Source organism: Taeniopygia guttata, chromosome 4 (assembly GCF_048771995.1).
Source record: "Taeniopygia guttata chromosome 4, bTaeGut7.mat, whole genome shotgun sequence".
Lineage (NCBI taxonomy): Eukaryota > Metazoa > Chordata > Aves > Passeriformes > Estrildidae > Taeniopygia > Taeniopygia guttata.
Window position 1 is genome coordinate 8133385 of NC_133028.1, and position 25730 is coordinate 8159114.

General features: G+C 36.8%; 1 protein-coding gene across 1 annotated transcript in view; it reads right to left on the reverse strand.

Moving 5' to 3' along the window:
- Window positions 1-205: 205 nt before the first annotated feature.
- LETM1 (leucine zipper and EF-hand containing transmembrane protein 1) overlaps window positions 206-25730 on the reverse strand; it is a 29267-nt gene continuing 3742 nt past the window's right edge. The window contains exons 2-14 of the mRNA XM_030270578.4: window positions 25036-25093; window positions 21498-21954; window positions 16419-16562; window positions 15585-15722; window positions 12505-12708; window positions 11932-12051; window positions 10735-10866; window positions 9964-10134; window positions 9185-9340; window positions 8306-8440; window positions 7547-7734; window positions 5492-5630; window positions 206-4132 (exon numbers count right to left, since the gene is read on the reverse strand). Coding sequence (XP_030126438.4) covers window positions 3983-4132; window positions 5492-5630; window positions 7547-7734; window positions 8306-8440; window positions 9185-9340; window positions 9964-10134; window positions 10735-10866; window positions 11932-12051; window positions 12505-12708; window positions 15585-15722; window positions 16419-16562; window positions 21498-21954; window positions 25036-25093 — 2192 coding nt within the window. The 3' untranslated portion in view covers window positions 206-3982. The remainder of the gene's footprint in view (window positions 4133-5491; window positions 5631-7546; window positions 7735-8305; window positions 8441-9184; window positions 9341-9963; window positions 10135-10734; window positions 10867-11931; window positions 12052-12504; window positions 12709-15584; window positions 15723-16418; window positions 16563-21497; window positions 21955-25035; window positions 25094-25730) is intronic.

The following is a 25730-nucleotide window of genomic DNA, read 5'->3' on the forward strand; positions in this document are numbered from 1 at the left end:
AGAAGGTTGTCTTCAGCCACCTGTTGAAACACTTGACACTAGACAGCAGATTCAGCATTGGCATGTTCCCAAATCCTGTTCTAAAGCAGACAGATTACTTCCATGGACACAGCTCATCAGCATCCAGCCCTGTGCCTGGCATCTCATCTGAAGAGCAATAAATTAACACTAACTAATCAAAACCAACAGAAAAGTAATGGAGAGATTAGGTTTCAAAATTATACTTTTATTGTAACTAAACAAAGGACACAAGCTCCAATTAACATAAAAATTTTATACTGAGTTATGGCAAACACAGGACCAGTATGCTCAGAGCACAGACAAATGATTTTCAACTTAAATTTATAACAGACTGAAATTCATCAACTGAAAGGCAAAGTTTGGAATACATATGAAGAACAGAATATGGGATTATTCTTTTAATTAAGTATATCCAATTATTTGATATTAACAATTTAAAAGTATTTAAATACATGCTGAAGTAGCTAAAGTTAAAATTATTAGCAAGGTATGCAGATATAAAGTTACAAGAAGTATTTTGGAGTTGTATAAAAGATGTAACTTTTTCCCCCTGGACAAAGCCTACGTTAGTGTAAGGTACTATCCTGGCAAAAGATATTCTCTACCTGCATGCAGTCCTGCTGACAAACTCCAACTGAACCAGCTTCCTGGCACTTAACCTGCAGGCAGATTGACTCTCACAGTATGTAGTCAGTGATGAAAATCTCTGTGAAAACCATCTTTTGGGCTAAGATGAAAAAGAAAAAAGTTTTTCAATAAAACAGCTCCTATAACAAGCTTGTTTTGAAGGGGGAAATGAAATCACATCCTACTCTACTTCTCTTCCCTGTTGCTAAATAGATTTTTAAAAAAGCTTTTTGCATGTTTTACATTTTCCCCCTGAATAGTTCATAGTCAAAATTTATTTGAATCTGTAACAACCCCATCAATGCTCTTACCAGTCACCTAAGTCTGAGCTCAGAGGCTTTGCCTGTGTAAGTCACAAAGTCATTGAAATGTCACATATCCTTTAAATTAATTAAAGAAATATTTACATCTCCTGATTAAATATTCACTCAGGAATAATTTCTGACCAGTTAATGTACATTTGTACACTCATCCTTCTCTGAATGTACTGCAGCTTCTGGTTTTTTGGTCAACACCAAAGGCAACCAAGCACATTAGCTGGAGCTATTCCACTCTGCTGCAGTTGCCTGTATCACCAGTACAGAGCTGCTTGTGAGGTTCAAAGTTGGGTAAAAGTGGATCTCTAAGGGCCTCCTAATCTTTTAAAGCTTGCAAGAACATGTGTTGTTCAAGTCCAGCTGCCATGGGTTTGCCTGCTTTCAACAGAAGGAAGGCATTCCCCATGAAAGTCATTTCTGTGGTTGGTCTGCACGTCCTGTCATTGCTTTAGGTCACAGCAAAAAGTTGGCATTTCTGACTGGCTTTTAAAAGAATTTCATGTAATCTGTAAAGAGGTCACATTATGCCCTATTTCATGCAAATACAAATGTATCCAAATTACTTAAATCAGAATATAATTCATAAAACAAACAAAAAAAATCTGCTGTTTTTGGCTCCCTTCTTATTTAATCCACAGAAAATTTAAGTGAACAGTAAACACAGAACAGCAGCAAAGTGTTTTAAACTCCCAAATACTGCAATCAGTCAATTTACTTTCAGGACAGTTAAAGCTCTGTAAAACTTTAATCAATAAATATTTGAAAACAGCTTTTTCTGCTACTTCCCTGGTTTAAATCTGCATGCATTCAAGTGAATACAATTCTTAGGTTTTTGATATTCCATGAAAGGTAGCAGGCAATTTTAGAGTATCTTTACCATGTTTCAGGAATGTCAAGTAATATTCTTATACATTGTTTTAAAATTGAAAATATGCCACTGTAAAAACTGAGCGTACTTCAAAGCCCATAAATTCTAGCTGTAAATTATAAAATGGAAAATTAGTTTCTAGATTGTATTCTTGTGAAATCAGTTTTATTCTTGAATTTTCATCTAACACATGCGTTGGTCTAAAAAAAAAAGCACACAGTGAATTCGGATCTTCAAAAATCTACAAAGTGACTTCCTTGCTGAAATCTCCAAGGTAATCTTGATTTATGAGGAAGAGAACGGCCCCCTTGTTTTGGGATACATGAACCATAAAGATTGTACTGATTTGAAATTTCAGCTTCACCACAGCGATTTCGCACTTCAGCTACAATTACAGTAATTCTCAGGAGGATCTTGCTGTAAGAAGCTTTCTTTGCAAACTGTACAGAATATGAACTCAATAGTTGAACTAGACACTGACTTTTTCTAGAACTGTACATCTCACTGTACATATTGCTTTGGAAACAACTACATACAATGGTCCATATCATGCAAGCCATGAGACTGTCAAAACTTCTTTTGTTCCACTAACTGCAAATAAGTTTGTACAAATAATTTAGCCAATCTAGATAAATACTGCACATGGAATTATGCTGAAATATGCTTGGGAGTGGTATTTTCTACAAAATTATGCTACTATTACTAAAAGCATTAAGTACTAACTGCCCACCTCAATACCATCATGTACAGTGCCATTGTCAGATGTGCTCTATAATGTACACAAAATCAAGAATGGTCATATGTTTGATAATACTGGGTGCAAAAAAAAAAATCAGAATAAAAACCCCAAACCACAACCCTGCTGGTTCAAGCCACACTACATGTATTTCGTAATAGATTTTAAGAAAAGTGTAAAATTTAGGCTACCATGAATTATGGGACATCCCAGAGTTAGTACTTTAGTTTTAAAACTTTAAAATTTACTGCTAAGAAGAAATATTATTGAGAAAACCTTGACGTAATGCCAGTATGTAGTCACACATTTAAAGACAGTGACTATAAACCAATAATGTAATCAAAGCACTGGCAATACCAAAAATGACTTGTTGACTGCACAGTAAGCAATGCCATGAGATGAACATATTTATGTACTCTGACTATACTTGGTTAATTACTTTATACCTGAGATGAAAATTGAGAGGTAAGAGAACTAGTTATGGTGTAAATAATTATCAGATGAGAAACAAGCACACAAAGATAGCTACATTTTTTTAAATGTATATGCAAAAAGATCACAACTAACATTTTCCCCTTCTGATTCTTTTCATCCTGCTATTCAAACACTTTAACTCACTTTACCATGACATATTGTGTTCTGAAACTATTTTAAAGGCTCCTGTGATTCCAATGCTTCAATAATTCATGGAGTTTTGAGTAGAAGCAACATACTCTACTCTCTAGTCCTATGAAATTTAAGGCACCCATAAGAAGCAAACTTCATGCCAAGTTTCCATTCTAAGGAAAAATAAATCTGATTTTTTCCCTTCAACAGAAAATAATAATAACCAGGTATTCATAAAAGTGATCAGAATGCCACATTCTCTGTCAGTGAGGCAACAGCTTAGTGATATTTAGCTTAAAACCCCCTAAATCTATAGAGCTACTACTAGAAGCCATGGAATCTCTACTAGCCGATTAGAAAATGTGTAATATTGTGATGGAACAGAAAGATCGTACTAAATTTTGAAAAAGCTAAAAGGTAGAAGCAGAGCAAGGTTGGGCCCCATGTAATGATGGAAGAAAATAAATGAGAAACATTTCTCCATGATAGATACTCTTAATGTATACAGCAAGCTTCCAAGTTTAATGGATCACTGTACCACAACAATGAGTGCAAATACATGTTTTTGTGGGCAGGAGCACTGCTACAGAAGCCTATTCTGTTTTCATCAGTATGGAATAACACTAAATCACTTCTTGATGAACGGAAATTTCATTCCATATGTCAGAAAACTTATCTACGATTTATTACCAGAATCAGCTCAAAACACTTCCCATAATCACAAAGCTCAAGTAATATGTAGCCATTAGACACAGAAAGATATACAAGATTTTGGTTACAACTGTGATTAGCTTCAGATTCTGAAGCTTAATTCTTTGCTTCTGCAGCTTCCTTATCATGCTTTTCCTTTGCTTTCTCTTTTTCCACCAGTTTTTCTTCTTTTTGAAGCAGTGACATAATCTCAGCGACCTGGCTGGTGCCAATATCAATATCTTCTTTGTCAATCAATTCTACAACCTATACAAACACAAAAATAAATTGAGAGTGCATTTAGGTTTTATATGATGGAGGTGTTTTCCTATAATAAATTTTGTTAAGACAACAAAAGTATTCAGTTCTCGTGTTCAAGAAAAACAGTATTTTTTTCTTACATGGAAGACAAATTCAAACCACAACCAGTATCTCAAACACATCCAGAGTACTAAAAAAAACCCTAAAATGTACACTAAAAGACTTAGAACTTTTGACCTTTGTGTGTGCAGCACACAAAGATATTTTAAAGCATTAGTAAAACAGACCCATTTATTTTATCTGTTTCAATGGAAAGCTGAGATTCAGTACCTGTTGAAAAAGTATTTAAGACAGTAATATAGGCTTAATAGGCATTATAGGCTTAATTTTATTTTAATATTATTTAAGATGACCTACTGTATCACTCAGGCACAAATTTAGAAAAACTTAAAAGTAGAGGGGGTGGGCTTTTCAAAAAGCAAATAGAAAAAAACTCTAGTAAATGATTCCAAATTCCTTTAAATAGCTTTTGTACAAATGTATTCTTGGCATATCTCCTCAAGTTCCTAGACTTATTGTGCAATATATGCAGAATTTACAAGTACATTTTATCTGTGTTGCTAAATGTGCAACGGCTGTTTAGAGTAACATGGAAGATAATCACCGCTGGGGCAGTGAGGAAAAATGTGTTTCAAAAGGCTGATACTGTATTTTCTAGTTGGCCAGAGTTTAAATGCTATTTCTGTATCCAGTAGCAGAATGACTTGAGGGAACTAAGTTTCAGGACAAATCTAAATTTACCAAGTGAAAAAGAAACAAGAAAATGAGGGTGAAAGGGAGATAAAACCTGAGAATGTTCAGCAAATTGAGAAAAAGGACAAATCAGGCAACAAATGTAACTTATTGTCTTTCAAGCACAGGAAATACAGATCTCAATTAAACAGCTAAAGTATGCAAATAGGCAAGAGAAGCTACTATTTTGTACTGATATGAAATATATCTATGGATGTTATGTCAAGACTTCCCCTAAGAGTGGTAGTTCTATCCCTCCCATTTGTAAGTAATAACAAAATTACTATATTTTACAGAACTTGACAGAGACATAGAGAAAACCCTACAGATTTAAAGGTAATCTAGTAATGGACATGGATTCGCCCTTCTCCGCCCCTGCCAAAAAAAAACCCTCCCAGCCATACAGATTCTCAAGATGATGTTATATAAGATCTATTTACAATACAAACCTAAAACCTCGCTGGCATCAAGTAAAGACCCTTGCAAAAGACTGCCATATGAATTTATTCCCAAACAGGTGTAATGTTTGAGGGATGCTTAGCCTTATTTTCTTTAAGAAGCCCCTTGACTTACCTTAACAACATTATCTATATCAACTTGGCCATCCTTGTTTTCATCTAGTGCCTCTGCAATCTTTGTTAGCTTCTCCTCTGGAATCTTCTGAATTTGTTTCATTGCATTAATTAGCTCAGCAATGCTGATGAGATTCTTCCTGAAGAGAAAGCACAAACTCTACATGACAAGCAGTTACGGCAAAGGAATAAGGTTGACAAAAGGCAGAACTGGAAAATACTACACTGTAGGATGCTTGTAAAATTATTAATTAATTAATTATAATCCTGAACAGAATGCAAAAAAAACCAAAAAGGAGTTACTGATCAGAAAGCAGACTTTTATCTTACCATTGAATCTCATTTTTCTAGTTTCCACATGTTTTAGTGAACCAATATAAGTAACCAGAAGCATTTGAAATAAAGTTTTCTGTGCCTCCCAGACTGTTTATCTAATGCCCTTTATCCCTTCACTCCCTATTTACCAAAGATATAGTGCCCTGTTTCTGGCATCCTTTTACATATAGAGGCTGGCTGACAGAAAATCAATGAGTCACAGGAAAACAAAAGCTGAGAACTAATCACTTGAGCAATTGAGCTGTTTTGTTAAATCAGCTTCACTTGCTCCTGACAAGGACCAGACTCTGGGGAAGGAAGGACTAGCAGGTTTCAGATGTTACTCCCTGCTCACTGATCTCATGATGTTCAAGTTGTCTGCTGCAACCTAAAGCCCTTCCTTGCCTATGTATTTTGCTAGTTTGAAGAAACATCTTCCAGCACAGATCCAGCTGAAATGCAGGAGACAGTGAAGCCAATAAATACTAAACAGAAGGGCTTTATCAGTGTAGTCCCAGCTCTTCTGGGCACAGACAGACTTTTAAGCAAGGAGCATTTCTCATGCTGCTCCTAAATGTCCTGGACATGGCTTGATAATGACTGCACCATCCTGAAGGTTAAAAGACAAGCCTTTGACAACTAAGCAATATTTAAACTAGTAATTTTCCAATTGTCCACAATCACCTACAAAATTATCCAGAAAACCATCCATTACAAAGTATAATTACATTCAGTACAAGCAGATTCTGCATTGTATTGTTTGTTTACAAATTCAGATGGTTTCAATCAACAACTTTTCTGTAGCACCATTCATATGGCTGCCTTATTGCACAAAATTTGCAACAAATGACCGTTTGCCCTGGGGACTGGAAAACACAGAGCTCAGAAGCAACAAAAGCAGAATACTTATTTCTGTTTAGTTATGCTCTTTGGGAGCTGGCATACTCTCTTAATGAATCACATAAAATGGTGCAAGCATAAACCAGATTAATACAGCATTCATGATAACAAACTATGAGAGTTTGTGTCACAGTTTCCAGATATTTCAGTGTGTGCAACAAGCAGTGTATAACCATTTAACATGGGATTGCCTGAAAGACTCTCCAATAATATTAAGACCTGGATAAGTGTTGATAAATTAATTTTGTAATGAAACTATCAGGAAAGATCTTTCATAGAAAATCTGTGTGTTAAAAAATTGAAATGAAGTAAATCTCTTGGAAAGGGAGTGTGTAAAATGATCTCCTCACTTCCATTAGCCACATTTTCTCACTTGTCTCAAGACACCATAGATCCTTGCAGTTTTTTTCCTCACTAACGCCTTTGTTATGAAATGACAACAAATATGGACATGTTCACACTGTTGTGCACCTTTTCAGTCAATGGCACAGGGCAAAATTACTGTGTGAGGAGCATGACTAAGGGGATGATTTCACCTGCAATTCTATTGGTGCCAAAGACATGGACAAGATGGTAAGATTCTAATCAACACTTTGACTTTCAGAACACCCTCAGGATCTGGGGAATTATACATCCTTTTTTCCTTCACCAGTTCAACCATATTTAGCCTTAGAAGAGAGAAAATCTGCAGCACAGTTTTGTTAGTTTTAATTTTTTAAAATCAATTATATCAATTCTAAACAACAAGTTATTCACCAATGCTTTTCTAACCACACATCAGATAAAAGCAAGGATGAAGGCGAACAGCCAGAGACACATCCAGTGCTCCCAGGTCACTTACCCAGCAGGAGTATCCTCACCATCCAGCTTTGCATCTGCTGCCTTTTGACTGGTTTCTAATTCTACAATAATTTTGTCTATCTGACCAATCATTCGGTTCACTCTCTTCGTCAGTCGCTTGCTTGCCTTTGACTCTTCCACTGCCTCTTCCTCACCAGTTTTAGAAAGCTCCTTTATCTCTTGCAAATCCTAGAAGAAATGGTCAAGAGAGAGAAAAGCTTTTACTGGTGTGAATTTGCAACAGACACTACTGACTTCAACCAGCACTTCAAGACAGGAGCCATTTGTAGATTAAATACAAGTGCAGAGACATACAAAGGCAGATGGAATTAGAACAATAAATTTTAACACAGCTGCCTTTTTCGTGCACCCCTTAAATATTATTTCCCACACCTTTTATAAGACTGGATAAGGTTAATTTTACTTATCTTGGAAATTTCTGTAATACTGACACCTATACTTGCTGAGAAAGAACTGCAGCATGCAGCAGTCAGTCAGCTCCTGTTACCCCAGTCCCCTGGGAACAAGAGCAGGAGCAGGAATCTCATCTGCTGGGAACTACTCTAGTGATAACAATTAGGCTAACAATTAAGCTTTGAACATGTTACACAAATGAGGCTCTGCATTGTCACAGAAAAGTTCATTCACTCAGCTTCCAACTCCAGACAGACAACCAAGAAATATAATCTTTAAACTTGTGCATCACTTCTGCTAAAACTAAACATGAACAGAAAAAAAACTTCCATGACCCATTCTTCACCTCATTATACTCCTGGATATCATCCTTCAATTCCTCAAGCTCCTCCTTTTCCTTTGTTAGTGCTTTTTTCTGCTCCTGTAGCTTGGTGCAAGCATCACTCAGCACATCAATCTCCTCCTTGGTGATTTCCTCACCCTGTAACAGAAAACACAGACAAATTAGTGAAAGGAACATTTGTGATCTTCCTGCAAGATTTTCAGTCTTCTAGCAGAAAAAACCTCAAGATTCTTTTTACATGTTTGGAATCACTACTATCACATAGTGATTTGGAGACTAATACAAAGATTTTAAATGGCAAGGCAGTTAATTTGCTATGGTACGGTTTTTTGAAGTGCATCAGTAGTAAGTTCAGCTAATGTGATTGATATGTGAGTTTTTTAAATTCCATACCAAATCATTTCATTTAAGAATGCTTAACTTCATTACTGGGCTAAGCAATTAAAACCAGTGAGAAACAATTCACTATGTAAGGAAAAGATAAATTACACCCAAAAAAAGAGTAAAGTTTGGAAAGTTGAGCTGTAGAAAAGTTATCTTCACTAAACTTTGTGAGAATGAGGATGAACATCCATAGGTTGTCAAGTACACCTGTCTCCTGAAAAACTGAGAATAAAATATGCACAGGCCCATTCCATCTACAGACAGTGCAAATGCCCCCCAAAACAGGTATATTAACTTCAGTAATGCAGATAGATAAAGGATTATTTGTTCTGACTTCAGCTTCTGCATTGGTGAATTTTCAATCCACTAAGTGGTTGCTTTTAGCTGATAGAATATAATGAGAGGGTTAAAACTAAAGGGCAGACAAGCAATTTATCTTGGTTCTCACATGAATGCTCTGAATCTTTACATTCAAAATTATGAAAATGTGTGGTTTACCTTAATGCCTTCCAGCACTGGTGCTGTATCTATCAGTGTCTCTGAGTGCACTGCTGCACCTGCCCGTGCCAGTTCTGGTTCAGTGTCCATCACCACCTGGCTTTTTTTAGCTTGCAGAGCAGTTGCTTCAAGATCTGCTGCTGGTTCTGCTGCTTTCTAAATTTAAAACACCTCATTAGGTTGCATTTAAAAAACAAAAACATTAGATATATTAGCATCAGTAAAGAATGACTTGTCAAAATAGAAATAGTTGCCAAAGTAGAAACACACATTGTTATGAAAAGAGGTTAAAAAACTGCAATATATTAAGTGGTTTCACATTAACATACCCACTTGTATTTAAAGAAATACTTCTGTGAGCTCCTGAGGCTTAATTCACTAATGATGCAGGCCAGCAGCTTTTATAGTCAAATATTATACAGCAATGTTATCAGGTTAATGACAAATAGAAAGAGCCAAAGATGAGAACATTTAAAGTGTGGGGTGCAGAAAATTAAGCAAAAAACAAACAAAACCACCACCTTTACTACAGAAAAAGAGGTCTTCTCTTACTGCTTTAATTAAGAAGGACGAGAAATCAAAGATAAGTAAGACTGAGCCAACACTTTACAGTAAACTTTTGTGTTGCAGGCAGTTTAAACATTCTCTCACATCTTCCATACATGGATTTAAAGTCCAGTTTCTTGCAGACAATACCCAGAGCAGAGGCAATAACTCATAACATGCTAGTTTTCACATCACTTGACATTTACTCCTCAGTAGCTGTGAGCAGAACTTACCATGGCTGCAATTTCAAGGGTTTCTTTGGCCTTCTCTGCAGCTTCAGACATTTTCTTTTCTTCATTTTCTTTTCTGATGGCTTCCTCTTCCTGAAGTGTTGCTTCCAGACGCACTTTGTTATCTATTTTTTCACCTTCAACTTCTGCCACTTTCACTTGAGCCTCTTTGGCCTAAAAATAACAGAAGTAGTATAACAGAAGTGTGTATATCTACATACATAATGTAAGTTTAGATAGCCTGATTGAGATAGGTAGTACAGGTATGCTAATGAATAAACTCAAAGCTCCCAAATGTTACCCTATTTTTGCATTTCTCAGAAAAAGATGACCCTCTTTCTTGAGAAAGTTTTCAGTTTTGGTGGCAACATGAACTCTTCACCCTGAAATCATACATTCTCTTTCTCTCAAGACTACCAACAATTTACTCTGATAATTTCTCTGGCTGCATAACATCATGTATTTTGAAGTATTAATGTCTTTCTATGGCCCAAAGCATTCACTGTTTTTTTGGTATATGAAAGGTGTATTCTAAATCTTCTTATGCTATTACTGTCTGCAGTCATGTAATCCAATATTGCCCTGTATTTGCTTTATCCTCATATCTCTCCACATACAACACAACTTCTGTGTTTGAAGGTCACTCAAATAAACCTATCTATGATTTAGTTTTTCAAGGAAAAGCAAGGAACTGAGAAGAACATCTACTTGTCTGGATGGATTTTCAGTCATGACACTGAAAGTTAGTTACACACTATGTCCATCAATACTTACAACACTGTCTGGTAGCGTCTGAAGGGTTGTTTTGAGCTGATCAGCTGGAGAAAGGGTATCTGGAAGATACATGGCTCTGGATAAAATAAGCAATGAAGTAGGAATTTCCTGGTTGAGGTGCAGATCTAACCACTGTAAGTGCAATATAAAAAAACGAGTCTTTAATTTCAAGATAAAATAAAATAAAATCAAGCAAAAGTAAATACAATTTTTTTTAGCACTACTTATCAGTCAATATCCTAACATAGGAACTACAGACTGTAAAAAGCTAAGAATTACAGCCATTGCAACGAAATATAGGAAGATGTATTTTGTTTGAAGAAGTATTTCAAGAAATACGAAATGACTATTTGAACAAGTGGTTTTTTTCCCATGCATCTTAAAATCACAGAAACATTTGGGTTGGGTTAAAGATTGTCCATCTAGTTCCAACTCTCTGCCATGGGCAGGGACACCTTCCACTGAACTGTTACTTAGAGCTCCATTCAACCTGGCCTTCAACATCTCCAGGGATGGGGAGTCCACATCTCTGGGCAACCTGGTTGCCAATGTCTCACCACCGTCACAGAAAAGAATTTCTTCCTAATATTTAATCTAAACCTGCCCTCCTTCATCTTAAGGTCATTCCCCCTTGTCCTATCACTACATGTCCTTGTGAAAAGTCCCTCTCCAGCTTTCCTGTAAGGCCCCTTTAGGTACTGAAGGTGCTAGAAGATGTCCCTTTGTCCCTTGAGCTTTCTCTTTCCAGGCTGAGCAGCCCCAACTCTCTCAGTCCATCTTCATACAGGTGCTCCAGGCCCCTGTAATCAGCTTAGTGGCCTCCTCTAGACATGTTCCAATAGAGCTTCCTCTAAACCAGGCAACAGCAGAGACAACTGATCTACTAAGTGAAAACTTCCTTTGAGCAAGATAATAACTGACAAGACAAACTTTCAAAATTGCAAACATATTATGGATATGTTAAATTTGAAGTATCTATTTGTATCATCAAAGCATCATGGTCAAAAGGCAGCAATCCACAGCTACTGCATACTTACAAACTACATGTGACAAAAGCTTATTAAGAAGAAAGACTGTTTTAACCAAGCCTTTAATGAGAACAGAATCAAAATGACTTCTCGGATTCACGACAAAAACCAGAGCATCAGCGCTAACAACTGGAATTAGGTCTGTGTATTCAGTCTTGCCAAACCATACCTGTTTAAGCTGTTCCTTGAGACGCTCCTCTGTCACACCAAGAGCTCTCATCCCTCGGGCACGACAAGCTGCCTGCAGTTCTTTAACAGTCAGGGTATCAACTCCCTCTTCAGCAATCATCTGCACAATGGAAAGGAAATCTGACGGTGTTAGAGCTCAAAACAGAGGCAGCACCAGCACTGCACAGCCACGTGTTACAACAGCCACTAGAGGCTGCTGCTCTAACACAAAACAGCCTCAGCTGCTCCCACAGCTCCAGCATGGCCAGCCAACCCCTAAGCTGATACTTCTATTAGCTCCCTTACAAATTATAGTTTCATACAAATGTTTTTGTTTGTGATATAATTATTTTCATTTTAATTAATGGTAGATTAAAAAAATATCAGTTTTTTCTTAACAAATGAGGACATTTCTGATTTTAAGCTCTTCAAGCCTTTTTGTTCAAAGTTCTCAAAAATGAGACAATTAAAACAAATGGGAAATGCTTAGAAAAACAAACATACGTATATCCACACACACTCGTTACTGTTATGTGTCAAAATTATTACCCAGTGCCTATTCAGAATGACTCACCTTGTCATCTGCTTTTATGCTCCTCAACCTCATTGTCAGCTGGAAGCGGAGAAAGTTGTTTGTCCCAATTGACTGAAGTTCCAACAATTTACAAAGTGCCACCAGCTGAGGCCTGGTCAGATTGTCCAGGGTCAACTCATCTTCAAACAGTTTAGAGAACCTCAAGATCTCCTCATTACTGGGTCTTTCACCAGTTTCCCTGATCTGTGAGAAAAAAACAAACACACCCCAAGCTTTTCAAAGCAAATGTTATGGTTGGGCATTATTTTGAATACAAACACTCTCCTCGTTTGTCAAACTCTTTGGAAGAGTTTTGGGATAAGAAATAGCACATAAGGAAGGAATGAAAAAACTTTTTAAATAAAGAAACAATTTATTTACTTTGGGCAAAAGAATTTATAGTGCTGACAGTTTCCAACAACACTGGATAATGTATTTAAGACAAAACTAGCAAAACAAAAATTAGATGTACCTGTACACTAAGAAGCAGGTCTAGCTGAATTGCACTGCCATGAGATACCTCAAGAAATACATATATATACCTTTGCTACAGGAGTCACACAGGCAGATATTTGTACTGGCCCCATATTTACTAAACACAGAAACACATAAGATAAGGATGGAAAGATAAAGTAAGAAGTTCACCCAATGGCAAAAATTTTGCAATACTAGTGTCTCCGTGAAACACAGATTAGTACACTTAACTACCTACTTCTCTCCACCACCACATTTTTTACAATAGTCTTGCTTTCAATTCTGAGATGTTCTGCAGCATCTCAGCGCAAATGTTTTTGTACTTGAAGATATTCCACAGTATAGAGCACTGTTTGGGAAAGGACTCCTGCATCCTTTGTGATGGCAGGTTCTATGTAACTGCTTGTACAAATAAAAGTTAAGCTCTTCAGTGATGTGCTACTTCCCAATCATTAAATTAATGACTTCCCAATCATTAAATCCAATTGTTGGAAGCTGAAATAACAGTTCAAAGAAGTAGGAGAAAAATTTCCTAGTCTCATCAGGTCACAGATCAGGTCACAGTAAAGCATTATCACCTGTATAGATGTTGATTTTTTCTATTTTAAGTATGCCACCAAAAGCACCGCTACATCAAAGATCTACAGAACTTACAATTACGTACTCCCAGTCTTAGTAAAGGAAACATAAAACTAGGTGACATCATGTACAATTTGAAAACCTAACATTATCTGTACTGCATGATTCATCATGCCTACCTGTTCTACCTGCAAACTCAAATATTTTAGTGAACAGCTACTGAGTACAGGAAAAGGTCAAAATCAGGAGACAAGATCGCCTTGAGCCCATTAACCTCCAGGATACTTTTGAAGCAGAGAAACCATTTTGAAGAAAGAAAGGTCAAAGGCCCTGTTGTTCCACTTTGCCAGTGCCTTCACCACAGGAGCCAAAAATGGCACTTCAGGAACACAGGAAGTATTTTCTTCCTTGTTTAAAGATGAATTTTGACAGAGCCAAGCATGTGTTTCTTGAAAGTACCAACTGAAGCTTTCTGGTACATCTCTAGCTACAAAGCAACAGAGACAAATTCTGGAATTATGCAGAAGACATATTAAGCCTGTAATCAATTGTTCTTGCAGCATCAAATACTTCACCACAGAAGCTGCTGTTAAAAAATAGCAAAAAGGTGAGAACCATTGAAGCTGCTTCTTGCTCTGACATTTATTATCCGGTGCAGCGAAATGAGATCAATGAATTTTGTCTCTGTGGCACAAATGAGAAATATAAAGCTGTAAAAAGCACACCCACACATATGAAATGCAGGGCTTAAAACTTCTTTTTTAGTCATCAAAGGAACTTGGGACTTCCTCCAGCAAATGTAGAGTGAAACATCATTTATTTCCATGAAAATTAACGGCCAAATGTAAATTCTCAGTAGCAGTTCTTCTAGAGGAAAATGAAATGTTCTGAACATGAAGCAAGAGTGGGCAACTTCCCAGAGCCTGGAGGGCAATGCCTCAGCCACTAACTGCTACACTAACCACTTACAATGTTCTGCAGATTCAGAAGAACAGAAACAGATGACTGCAGAGAGGCTTCAAAGTAAAAGGACTTTGCAAGAAGTTACTGACCGGCAAAATTTGCCACTATGATTATGTGAGGTGATCTACATGGCACTATCAATATCATCTTATCACCCCACACTTTATTCTTAGCCCTGACATGCAGGAAAATTTTAAGCTATTTGACAGGGCTTGTACGAAACTCCTGGATTTATATGCAAATACACATTCTCTCCAAAGGAGGAGACCACTGCCTTTCTCTCAACAAAGCACTTGGTGATGTTGTTGGCTCCACCTCTTATTCAACAGCCCCACAGTTAAGAGAAATCAGAGATAAGTACTGTCCTGAGAAGACTTAAGAATGCAATTTTCATCTCTCCAAGGAGTATCTTACTCTCACCCACAGTTTGGTGAAAGGAAATGCTGGGAAACCTAAAGGCCATTAATGTAGGAGGCAGATGTCTGACACTTAAGCCTCTATCTGCCACTGAACTTAAATTAAAAAAATTTGCACAGCAACCACATTCTAGCTAAACCTCAGATTATACCACATTCTAGTCAGTATAGCAACTGTGCACTTAAAAACTGTTTTTACAAGCAGAATTAAATTTGACTAAAAGAATTTACTTCTCCCCCCATTAAGTTTCAATCAGTTAATTGGGAAGGAAGTCCTCTCACAGTTTTCATACCCCATGTTGGAAAAAAAAAGAGGTCAAAACCAGTATGAGTAACCACTGAGCACACAATGTTTCATGTTAGAGTTCACTTATTAACAAACAACTTAACAAGAAACAAATGAGCAGAAATATAGTGCTTCTAGAATTAGAGAGCAAAAGCACCAGCTAGAACACCAAAGTTAGTAATAGGAAAACTTCATCACACTGACAAAAAAGAAACTTATTCTAAAAAAACTACTACATTCTGATTCTTCCAGTTCAAAAAAATAAAGGCATGTGATAATTACCATAGGAAAAAAAAAAAAAAACCCAGCACAAAGTCTTTTTTTTGTGTAGGAAGAGAAAACATATTTTCCAAATCTTTTACCTTTTGGAAGAATGTTGAAAAATCTTTTGTAACATTTCCCTTGGCTGCTTTATTTTTTAAGGCCATCTCCTCAATGGTGTCTTGAAGGAATTTAGCCAATTCAAGCTTTACTCTCAATTCTTTCTTCAATCTTTCCTCCTGTTAAAAAAATATTTGTTTTTAAAAGTTCCTGCCTGAAACACATGGACTAAACATCACTTCTGCCCCCAGACAAATTATGTGGAGTAATTCTGGACTTCTGCTGTAATACACACATTCCAAAGGGCAATTCACTCTTCCCAAAGATCCCCAAATCACACTGAACAAGCTGAAGAGCTCAGTGTGTGCTCTGAAAGCAAAAACTTGTGGGACTCTTTTGGTGGATTTTTACAAAGCTCTAACAATTCTGAGAAAACATAACTAGTAGAAATAAAGTTTAAGCTAAAAAAAGTGTAAGAATCTATTTTAAATATTAAGTATACATATGAAAAACCTTGTATCAAGGTTTAAGACTACAAATGTTACAATGTCTATTTAATACAAGCAGAAAAATAAAATAGCTTTATTTCTCCTTTGTAGGAGTCATAGCAAATGGAAATGAGGATGGCAGAAAAGACAAGAAAGGCTTTCAACCCTGATAACTTGGCACCTGCACATATAAAAACCAGGATGGCACTGGTTCATTATTATATGTTAAAAAGCAACACCTTCAAAATAAGGAAGATAAAAGCATTACCCCAATACTGAAAAAAAAATCCAACGTTTTTAAACTTTTTCTAATTTTTTTACAATGAAGTTTCTAATTTTTAAAAAAATATCACTGGATTACAAATTCCGACTTGCTTACTTGCTTACCTTTTTAGACTTTGTCTCAAATGTAGAGGGAAGCATATTAGGGAACAACTTAAGAGCTACTGGTAGTAAAAATTCCATAAATGGGACAACAAGAAAAACCAAGAAAGGGACCAGGCGAAAAAGATCAGCACATATTCGAAGAAACTGGAAGGGGAAAAATATATCAATTAGCTAATATTTAAATACTTATTTTAAAAATACTTTATTTGATCACCTAATTGCCACTTAGACTCACATATATATATTCACTATGAAGAAATTTTAAAATAACAAAATAAAAAGATGTGAAAAAGTCAGGTTTTAGCTTTTTTTTCAAGTTGCTACATACTAGAGTGCTGGAGTTTCCACCAGTTTTCAACACTACAGAAAGTATTTCAAAAGCCTCACTGTGTCTCAATAGGATTATTGAACAAGTATCTCATTTAAACCTCTTAAAAGCACCTGAAAACAGGAGGTGGTCATTTGTTGTCATTAAAGCTGCTTAACTTCTTTTATGCATCTTTATTTGTGCTCCACCACTTCTTACATGCATGAGCTACTATGGAATAAGTAATCAAGAATCAAATGAAAGATCCCTCCCCCTCTGCCTTACAACAATTGTAATGTACATTTAAATCCAGGGTAATGAGCCCAGCTTGGCAGATTTTTTTTTTTTTTAAACTTACTGCTTTTCCAGAGCAGTAATCCTCTGAAGCAGGCGGTGTTCATTACTGAATGAAATAAATACTGCATGAAATAAATACTGTCTCTGTCATTTCTGTACATTCACAAATATATATATTAGGCTGTACAGCCTATTATCAAATCTTTCAGTGATTGTTGAAAGCTTCATAATTCGGTTTTTATTGGGGAGTGAAGATCTTGTTTGACTCTACCTCCTCTCACAAAGGAAAAAAACTGTTTGTTGGGAATCCCATCAGTTCCTAAATCAGAGATACACTCTGGTACTCCACTGCCACTGCACTGTCATTCTACATCGAGATTAGATAAACACAGCTCTGAGTGGCAAAACCTGGCAACATAAATGCTACTACAACAGGAAACCCATGCTGCCCATTCCAGCCCCTCCCCACAGTTCATGGCAACAAGGGAACAGCAGCACCAACCAGCACAGATCCCATATCCTCAGGGCTGATTTGCTAGAATACAAAACCTGTAAAACTTCATTCAGAATTTTCCTACCATAAAACCAGCCAAAATCTTAAGCACTACTATATGTGGAAGGTACATGCCCTACAGATTCAAAGTCTGGCATTTTTCTTTGATTATAAAAAAAATCCGTTTCCCAGAAGGGATGCTTTGGTCCATTGTTTACAGGCTCAAGGATTTTTCCATTCATCCCAACAATAGAAGGCAAATGACTACCATAGAGTTAAACAACAAAAAAAGTAAGAAAGTTTGGAAGAAAATTTCAAAACTCAGAAGTACATTTTCCCTAAAAAAAAAAAAAAACACCCTCAAAAATTTCTGTAGAGTACAGTGTTCCTATTTTTCCCCAGTCTCTACTCTCATACAGTGAGTGCAAGTATTTCTACAAAATCCATATCCAAGGAAGCAGTTTTACCACTGGATTAAGCCAGCTTGATGCTAACCTGAGACGAGGTATAAGGAGCCATGAAGGTGCACTGGCAGTCACACCACTGATCCAGCTGAAACTGACCCATAAATACATATACAGACAAGGGAAAAAGGATCACTACAAACCAAGCGGGGATGAGGTGTGTCACTACTGGACACAAAATGAGTACACAGAAGTTTGGTAAGTTCAAAAGAGAAAAAGAGCTAATTTTATTTCTGACCTCACAATATTTAGAATTTTAAAAGTGACAGTGGATTCAAGGATGAAATTGCTACCTCTCTAACTACACTGGTTAAGCTAATAATCCATTAATTCTCTCCTCCCACAAAGAAGAATGCAAAACAATCATTATTTACATGAACAAAGCATGAGAACTCTAGCAGAAATATGTAAACATCAGAAGGTATAGAAAACTTTTAAAATAACTTTAAAACTTTGAAAAGAACTATAAAAGAAAACAATTTTAAAAATCAGGGCAACAGGGAAACTTGATTAAGGGAAAACTTGATTTAAAGCACCAAGCTTTTCACAGCAGCACTGTCCTGGATCAAATTTCACAAATCATGGAACTGCACCCTCGGCTACCTCAAGGAAAACAGCTTTATGCAGGAACCTAATACAATGGTGTACGATTACACACACAGTACTTGGCAGCACAGCACCAGAACCTTGTGACTAGACTACCCTGTATCTGCTGCTACAGCTGGGTATTCCACTGTTCCCTCCTCTGCAGGGAAGAGATTGTAAAACTGGTGGACTTGCCACAAACTCCCTTGTGTTTGCCACCTCACTATCACGTCCTGAACCACCCTGCTGCAGGAGCCAGCACTAGAGCAGTTAGTTTTTTAAAGTCAGTATCATGTTTTACTTCTTCCTGCCTTCTCTCTTAAGCATAGATATGTGACCCAGCTGAATCCAAACCCTGCCAGCAACTGTAGGAGCAGAATTTTGGAATTGACTTTTAGTTTACATAAGTAATAGGTCCCTTTGCATTAGACATGCTGCAATTGCTTGTTCATGTGGTTAGATTACTTGGATAGCTTTCCATTATTGCCTCCAAAGAGGAAGGAAAGGGCAGGCAGAAATAACTCATTTGTCAGTCTGCATGAAGATAAGATTTCTCTAGGACTGTCAGCTCATGTGCAGCTTAATACTTTTAAAGCAGTATATACATCAATTTTTATTTTCTATTTTTTGAAGTTCAGGAGGTAATCCACCACCAAAATGTTAGGACTTCTTTAAATCAGTCAGTATACTACAATTTAAGGTTGAACTGATAAAAAAAAATGAGCTGTGTTGAAACAAACTTGAACTAAGGTTTAAAAAAAACCCAAAAGGGTTTTTTCAGCTGCAGCCTGGTTTGCTTTTCAGTGACCCCAGGTTCTGAGCCTACCATGTCCTCAACTCCAGAGACACAATGTCCTCAACTCCAAATACAGAAAACACAAAACCTAGATTGAGAAACTAATATTACTGTAGTTATTAAAACTATTTTCTCTATATCTTCTACACTGGATTTGCATGCATATAAACACATACATACATCATTAGCTAAGAGACAGGCTACACCAATGCAAACATTAATTTAGATCTGCAATCAAATAAGCGGCCATTTCATTTAAAAAGAGAATTAATACAGAAAATTAACATTTGCACAAAAAAACAAATCTAGGAAGGCCATATGCTAGATCACTACTTAAACACGAGCAAGACAGCTCTATCATCACTAGATTACAAAATCAAAAAGTAATCAAATGAATAAATCCATCAATTGATTGAATATTACTGCTGTTTATATAATTTCTCAGAAATATGGCTCAGTAAACATGAAAGAGGCAGGAAAATCAATGGTTCCAATCTTCCCCCTGGAGAATTTCCCATTCTGTTTTAAACCATGAATTAATCTGTCTCGCTCAGCTTTCCAAGTTCTCCAAAGCTCTCAATAACCCAGCATAAGCCAGAACTGCTACTTCAAGAAGTCCTGCAGTCCTCACCTTCCCCTATCCTCAGTTACCCTTTCTGGCACTACATAATCCCCTCTCACGTCAGCAGACTGTTTTATTTATTGCTCAGGCCCGTCTCAGCTGCCAAGCATTCTCCTGTAGCAGCCAAGGAAGATGGCAAAACTACAGGAGCCTGAAGATGCTGAGACCATCAAGCAGAGGAGTCTGACAGGAAACCACACCCACCCAGAGACAGCAACTGCTACACGTGCCTGTAACAATTTTTGTTACTTGTCTAACCTGGTGAATGTAGGAAGAATTTTCATACTGCATTTAAGATGTGATGGGTGATGGGTTTTAATTACACACCAAATTGTTCAAATGTGATCAACTTTTATCAGGAACTTTTAAAACCAATGAGCAGATACTTGTATTTTTGATCATTTACTGGAAGTTTTGAGGGCAGAGATGTGAACTCAGCAGGTTGTGTGTGCAGGTGTACAGACTGCAGAGAGCCACACAGCCCACAGGCAGCACAGTGCACTCCTGCCCCAGAGCACAAACACCTTCTGCTCTCCAGCTCTTCTTCTAGAATAATCTTTCCAGCAACAGCTGAAATGCTTTTTTTTTTTATAAAGGCAGGAAGACAGACTTGAATTTTTAATCTCTTATAAACTGCTTAAACAGCTTGTCCTTGAAAACAGTAAAACGAGAACTGTCAAATCAGCATGTTTGATATTTTGCCAATGAACTGAAGTTGAATATCAATGCATTCTTTACAAAAAAAAAAAAAAATAAGTATACCAGCTTATCTTTTCATATATGAACTCACACCTAATGTATTTAAATACCCATATAATTTTCCATTCTAATTAAATATGCCTATTTCATCCAAAACCCGAAATTACTATTGAAATACATATATATTATCCAAATTTGAAAGCACTCACATTTTGCACTCCAGATTTCGTTTCCCTTTCCTTTAAAATTATCAGTTGCATTTTTAGTTTCATTAAGTAACATGCCATAAATAAAGGAAATATATCTGGGATAAAATTATTTCAGATATATTCATAACTGAGATAGTACATCATCAAGCATGCATTTCAGCCTGCAGCTTTTATCCCATTCAAAAGAATCCCATTAAGCAACAAATGGGAACTGAACTGGCACAGATACAACCTTTACTAGCAGCGTTTACTAGCAGTGTTTCCTGTTATTTTTCCAGCTGGAGTGAAAAAGCAGAGAAAATGACTGTACATGGCACATGGCCGGGAACTTGAGAACAAACCCCAATTTCTGCCCATGTGACAAAACAGAAGAATCCTCTGCTGCTCCAACAAGAAAATAACAAATATATCTTCAATAATGGGGAACACAGGAAAAAAGTTCTGGGGTAATACCCAAAAATTTTAGCATCCATGTAGTGAGGAGGAAGGAAACACAATGAGGAATTTTAATTCTAGGAACAGAAGACAACAGAAACAACTAACTCAGTTCTAATAAAACAGAGCACTCACTGAGGACACCCAGAGGAAATTGGCCTTTACTCAGTACCTGTCTCCGTTCCCGACGAGACAAAGTGTTTCCGTGCAGGATTCTCCAGAGCATCCTCGCAGCTATTTTTGTGTCAATCCACAGCAATCGAAACCCGTGGTAATAGTGCTTCAGTTCATCCACAATCCTCTGCCCAATAGATTTTTTTACAACTTCCACTTCTGTTGGACTATATACAGGACCTCCTTCTTCCAGCTTCTTGTTTTTGTCCTTTAAGGACTTGAGTGACTTTTCAACTATGGAGTCATCTTGAAGGGGACGTGAAGAATGCCACCACCTAACTGGAAGATACTGGGGACCTAAAACACCCACGGTTGCTAGTGGCGTCCATGAGCCAGAAGAGCTCCTAAGAGTGAAGTGTATTTGCTCAGATCCTTTAGTCCAACAACAATAGTGAGCTTTTTTGGAGTAGGCGTAAACAGGAGGGACACTAGTGCAATATTTAAAGTGTACAGTCCTTCAAAAGAAAAAAGCATTCAAGAATTAGCAACAGAACATCAGCTATTTATATATATATTTACACAGATATTTATGTATTTATAAACCATAAAATTTGAGAAATACCAACTGCATATTTAAGGGGAAAAATAATTTTTGATTGTTAAAACCAATGTATACATGAAAGGAACATTTGGCTTTACTTTATGACAAAAAAAAATTAACCTGCAGGGAATTTTCCATGATACAACTTTGAAAAGGTAGTTTACTCCAACTAAATAAAGAGCACCCACCACATGTGCTTTCCATTTAAAAAGCTACACTTGAAAACTAATATGTAAATTCATAAGTAACATGAAGTCTCTTCTATTACTTCTCCTGTTTGTGCAAAACACTCAAGACAAAAAAAAAAAGTAAGTTGTATACTTGGGATAGGTGCTGAGTCAGAGATTTAGTACCAGAGGAATCCAATTTCATTAGAGTTGCTCTCTCACTATCTCCATGCATCCAGTTTTCCTTATTCAGCAGAACCTTTTGTAAACCTTCCATCACGGTCCTGAGCTGAGACAGAGAGAACCAACACTCTTCTACCTTGCTCAGAACTTTGTTCTTTTCTTTAATTAAATGTAAACTGAAGTTAGCAGGGAAGCACTGCTCAAACACCACTAGGACTCCTTATGCACATCGAAGAACCACTTGTTACACAAAAGTAGGATTGTACATGCTTTTAATAAAAGATGGGACAAAAATAAAACAGTAGATAAAATATTTCATATAAATGAGTTCCATTAGTGTCCCTCAAACTGAAATACCATTAATAAGATATTTACAGGACAGAACTGACTGAGGTGTTTCCTTCATGGAGACAGTGTACTACCAAAACAAAATCAGAATGTATTTTTGTCTTCAGTCAATGAACAGAAAATAGATGCAAGTGACTTTACAGGTCTTAGTAACATTTTAAGGAAAAAAGGGTTTATCATACACTTAAAAATGCTAGCCTCACTCACTTAATTTTCAGACAGAAACACTTTTCAAATTTAATTTTTACCTGCTCAAATGAGTTTTAATTTACTTAAATGGTTCTGTCTACCCAATGTTATTCAAATAGAGCTTTGTATTAAAAAAAAAAAAAAAGATGAAGTTATTACTTTTTAAAGACACACTATTTTCTAGTTTAAACTGAAGTTTTATCATCTGACCATTCAGCGGTCAGACAACTGCTGGGAAATATACAATTACACAAAACAGTCTCCTGGCTAGCTAGAAAACTACAGCTTTGCACAGATATTAACTAATAAGAATTACAGTTTAATTACTTTATGAAAAAAATTACATATTCAAAACCAGATTAAAACATATGCATAAATCAATCCACCCTGACTCCAAGGCATTTCCCAAAAGCAGAGTTCCAGGCCTACAAGCCAAGTTCCACCTACATACATTGACACTCTTCTGCATGTAGAGAGGAAGAAAGCTCTGACAGCAGAACTGGTTCTGAGTCTGCAGGGAATAAAAATATTGCAAGAAATGTGCCTCTCCAAACACACTTTCATAAGAAGTATGTCAGACACATAACTCCTATCCCACCTGTCCTCAGTACTTAGCACTAGAATCCCCTGCATTCAGATCTGTGTCATGTGGAGCGTGGGCATTAATTTGTTATATTTTAAGCCTCAACATTATATTAATAGCAGCTTTGGTTAGGAAAAAAAAATTAAAAAGCCTAAACCAAAACAAACAAAAACTCCCACCCCAAACTTTCTCAATAGAATAAGACTTTCTGTCCCAATATTCTGTTGCTCATGTCATCAAAGACTCATAGAATGCTTTGGGTTGGAAGGGGCCTAAAGACCACACAGTTCCAAGTCCCCTGCCCCAAGGGGACTTTACCAGGTTGCTCAGAGCCCCATCCAGGCTGGCCTTGAACACTTCCATGGATGGAGCATCCACAAATTCTCTGGGCAACCTGTTTCAGTGCCTCACCCTCACAGAGCAAAGAATGTCTTCCTTAGATCTAATCTAAACCTACTTTCTTTCTTTTAAAGCTGTTCCCCCTCGCCTTGTCACTCCATTCCATTGACTAAAGTCCCTCTTCAGCTCCCTTGGAACCATTTAGTACTGGAAGGTGCTGCAAGGCTTCTCTGGAGCCTTCTCTTCTCTGTGCTGAAGAACCCCAAATTTCTCAGTCTGTCTTCATACGAGAAATGCTCTAGCCTAACAGGTTTTAAACCATAATTTTCCAGCTTCCTAAAAGAGGTCTTATACACTAACATGCTAAAAATAGATATTTGAAAAGGTTTTATGTATTTAAAAAAATTAATCATCATTAATTCTACAGGAAGTGATATGGAACTAACATGTCTAAAAAATAATTGGTTTGTTTTGTATTAGAGGGTTGTGTCTAGAGACACATCCTTATGTTAAAATGAAAACTCAGGAAATCAAAGAATAGTCCCTGTATCCTGAGCAGTTAGTTTATAAATGAACTACAGAACAGTATTTTAACATTCCAAGGAAAGGTGTCAGGAAATTCTTATCTACAAGTATGTCTTGTGAGCCAAGTCAGGAACAGAGAATGGATTCTACCAACATTCAACTCCTTCAGCTCCATAAGGACACACAACAGTTGGATTTGTTTTCAGAAGAGGACGCCATCACCCAAGGCTGCAACATACAATAAACTCCTTTCTTTGGTTTAACAGAGATCCCACACAGATGCTCTACACTCTTATCTGTCAGCTGTGATTTCAACTAGCTGAAACTGAATGTTTCCTCTATGGAACTCCATGGAGAAAGTGTGCAAGAAGCTTATCAGATCCTGTTGTGACACCTGGAATCACCCAAGATAGACATTAATATTCTACTGCTTTCACGACAGAAGTAAAACAAAAAGGGAGGAAGTGGGCAAAAAGGGGAAGATTTCACTTTCTTTCTCCCACACACAACCAATCAGGTGAAGCAAGTAAGACTTAAACTTCCTTTAATCTGTCATTAACACAAGATGGAGCTAACATTTTAGCACTTTGTCTAGATTTAAACCTACATTCTATGACATTATGCTAACTGATAGCTCAGAAAAATGTTCATATGTACTCACAGTTTGTTTGCCAGCCTCAGGGATGTACAGCTAAGACACACCCGATCTCCCAAGTTACCTAGAAAAATACCAATAATTAACAGCAATTCTGAAATTCAGGAGAACATTTATCCATTTAGTGAATTGCACACAAATACAAGAGTGAGAAGATTGATCTTTACATAGAAATGGCTACTTCTGAATGAACAGAAAAGATGTTGCTTAACACACAGAGTTGAACTCTGTGGATGTGTGAGGTTGGTTTGCTCTTCTTCAACTATCTGAAGGTTTCCAAGTCACTCAGGCAAGAAACTATATTGCAGAGGAAATTCACTGAAAGCAAATGTAATTTTTTTACAGCTCTATGACAACAGAGTATCAGATTATCCAAATGGGGCCCCTGCCAAGTGTTTAGGATTAACATGGCTTTTTGTTTTGTTTTAAGCAAAACAAATAAAACACAAGCAAGAAACTAAAGAGGCTTCACTAGAGAGATGGAACCATGACACTGTTTCAATATATTGCTGCCCATTTTGATTAGCACCTGGTAAAAATAGCTCTACCCCATGATCTCTCTGCAAAGGATACAAATTGTCTTGAAGGGAGGGGTGAGAGTCTGATCCAAAACATGTGGAAAGTTAACTTTCCAGAAAACACTGTATCCCTCAACATTAATTTCACTTGAAACACTATATCAGAATCAGTCCTAATAAAGC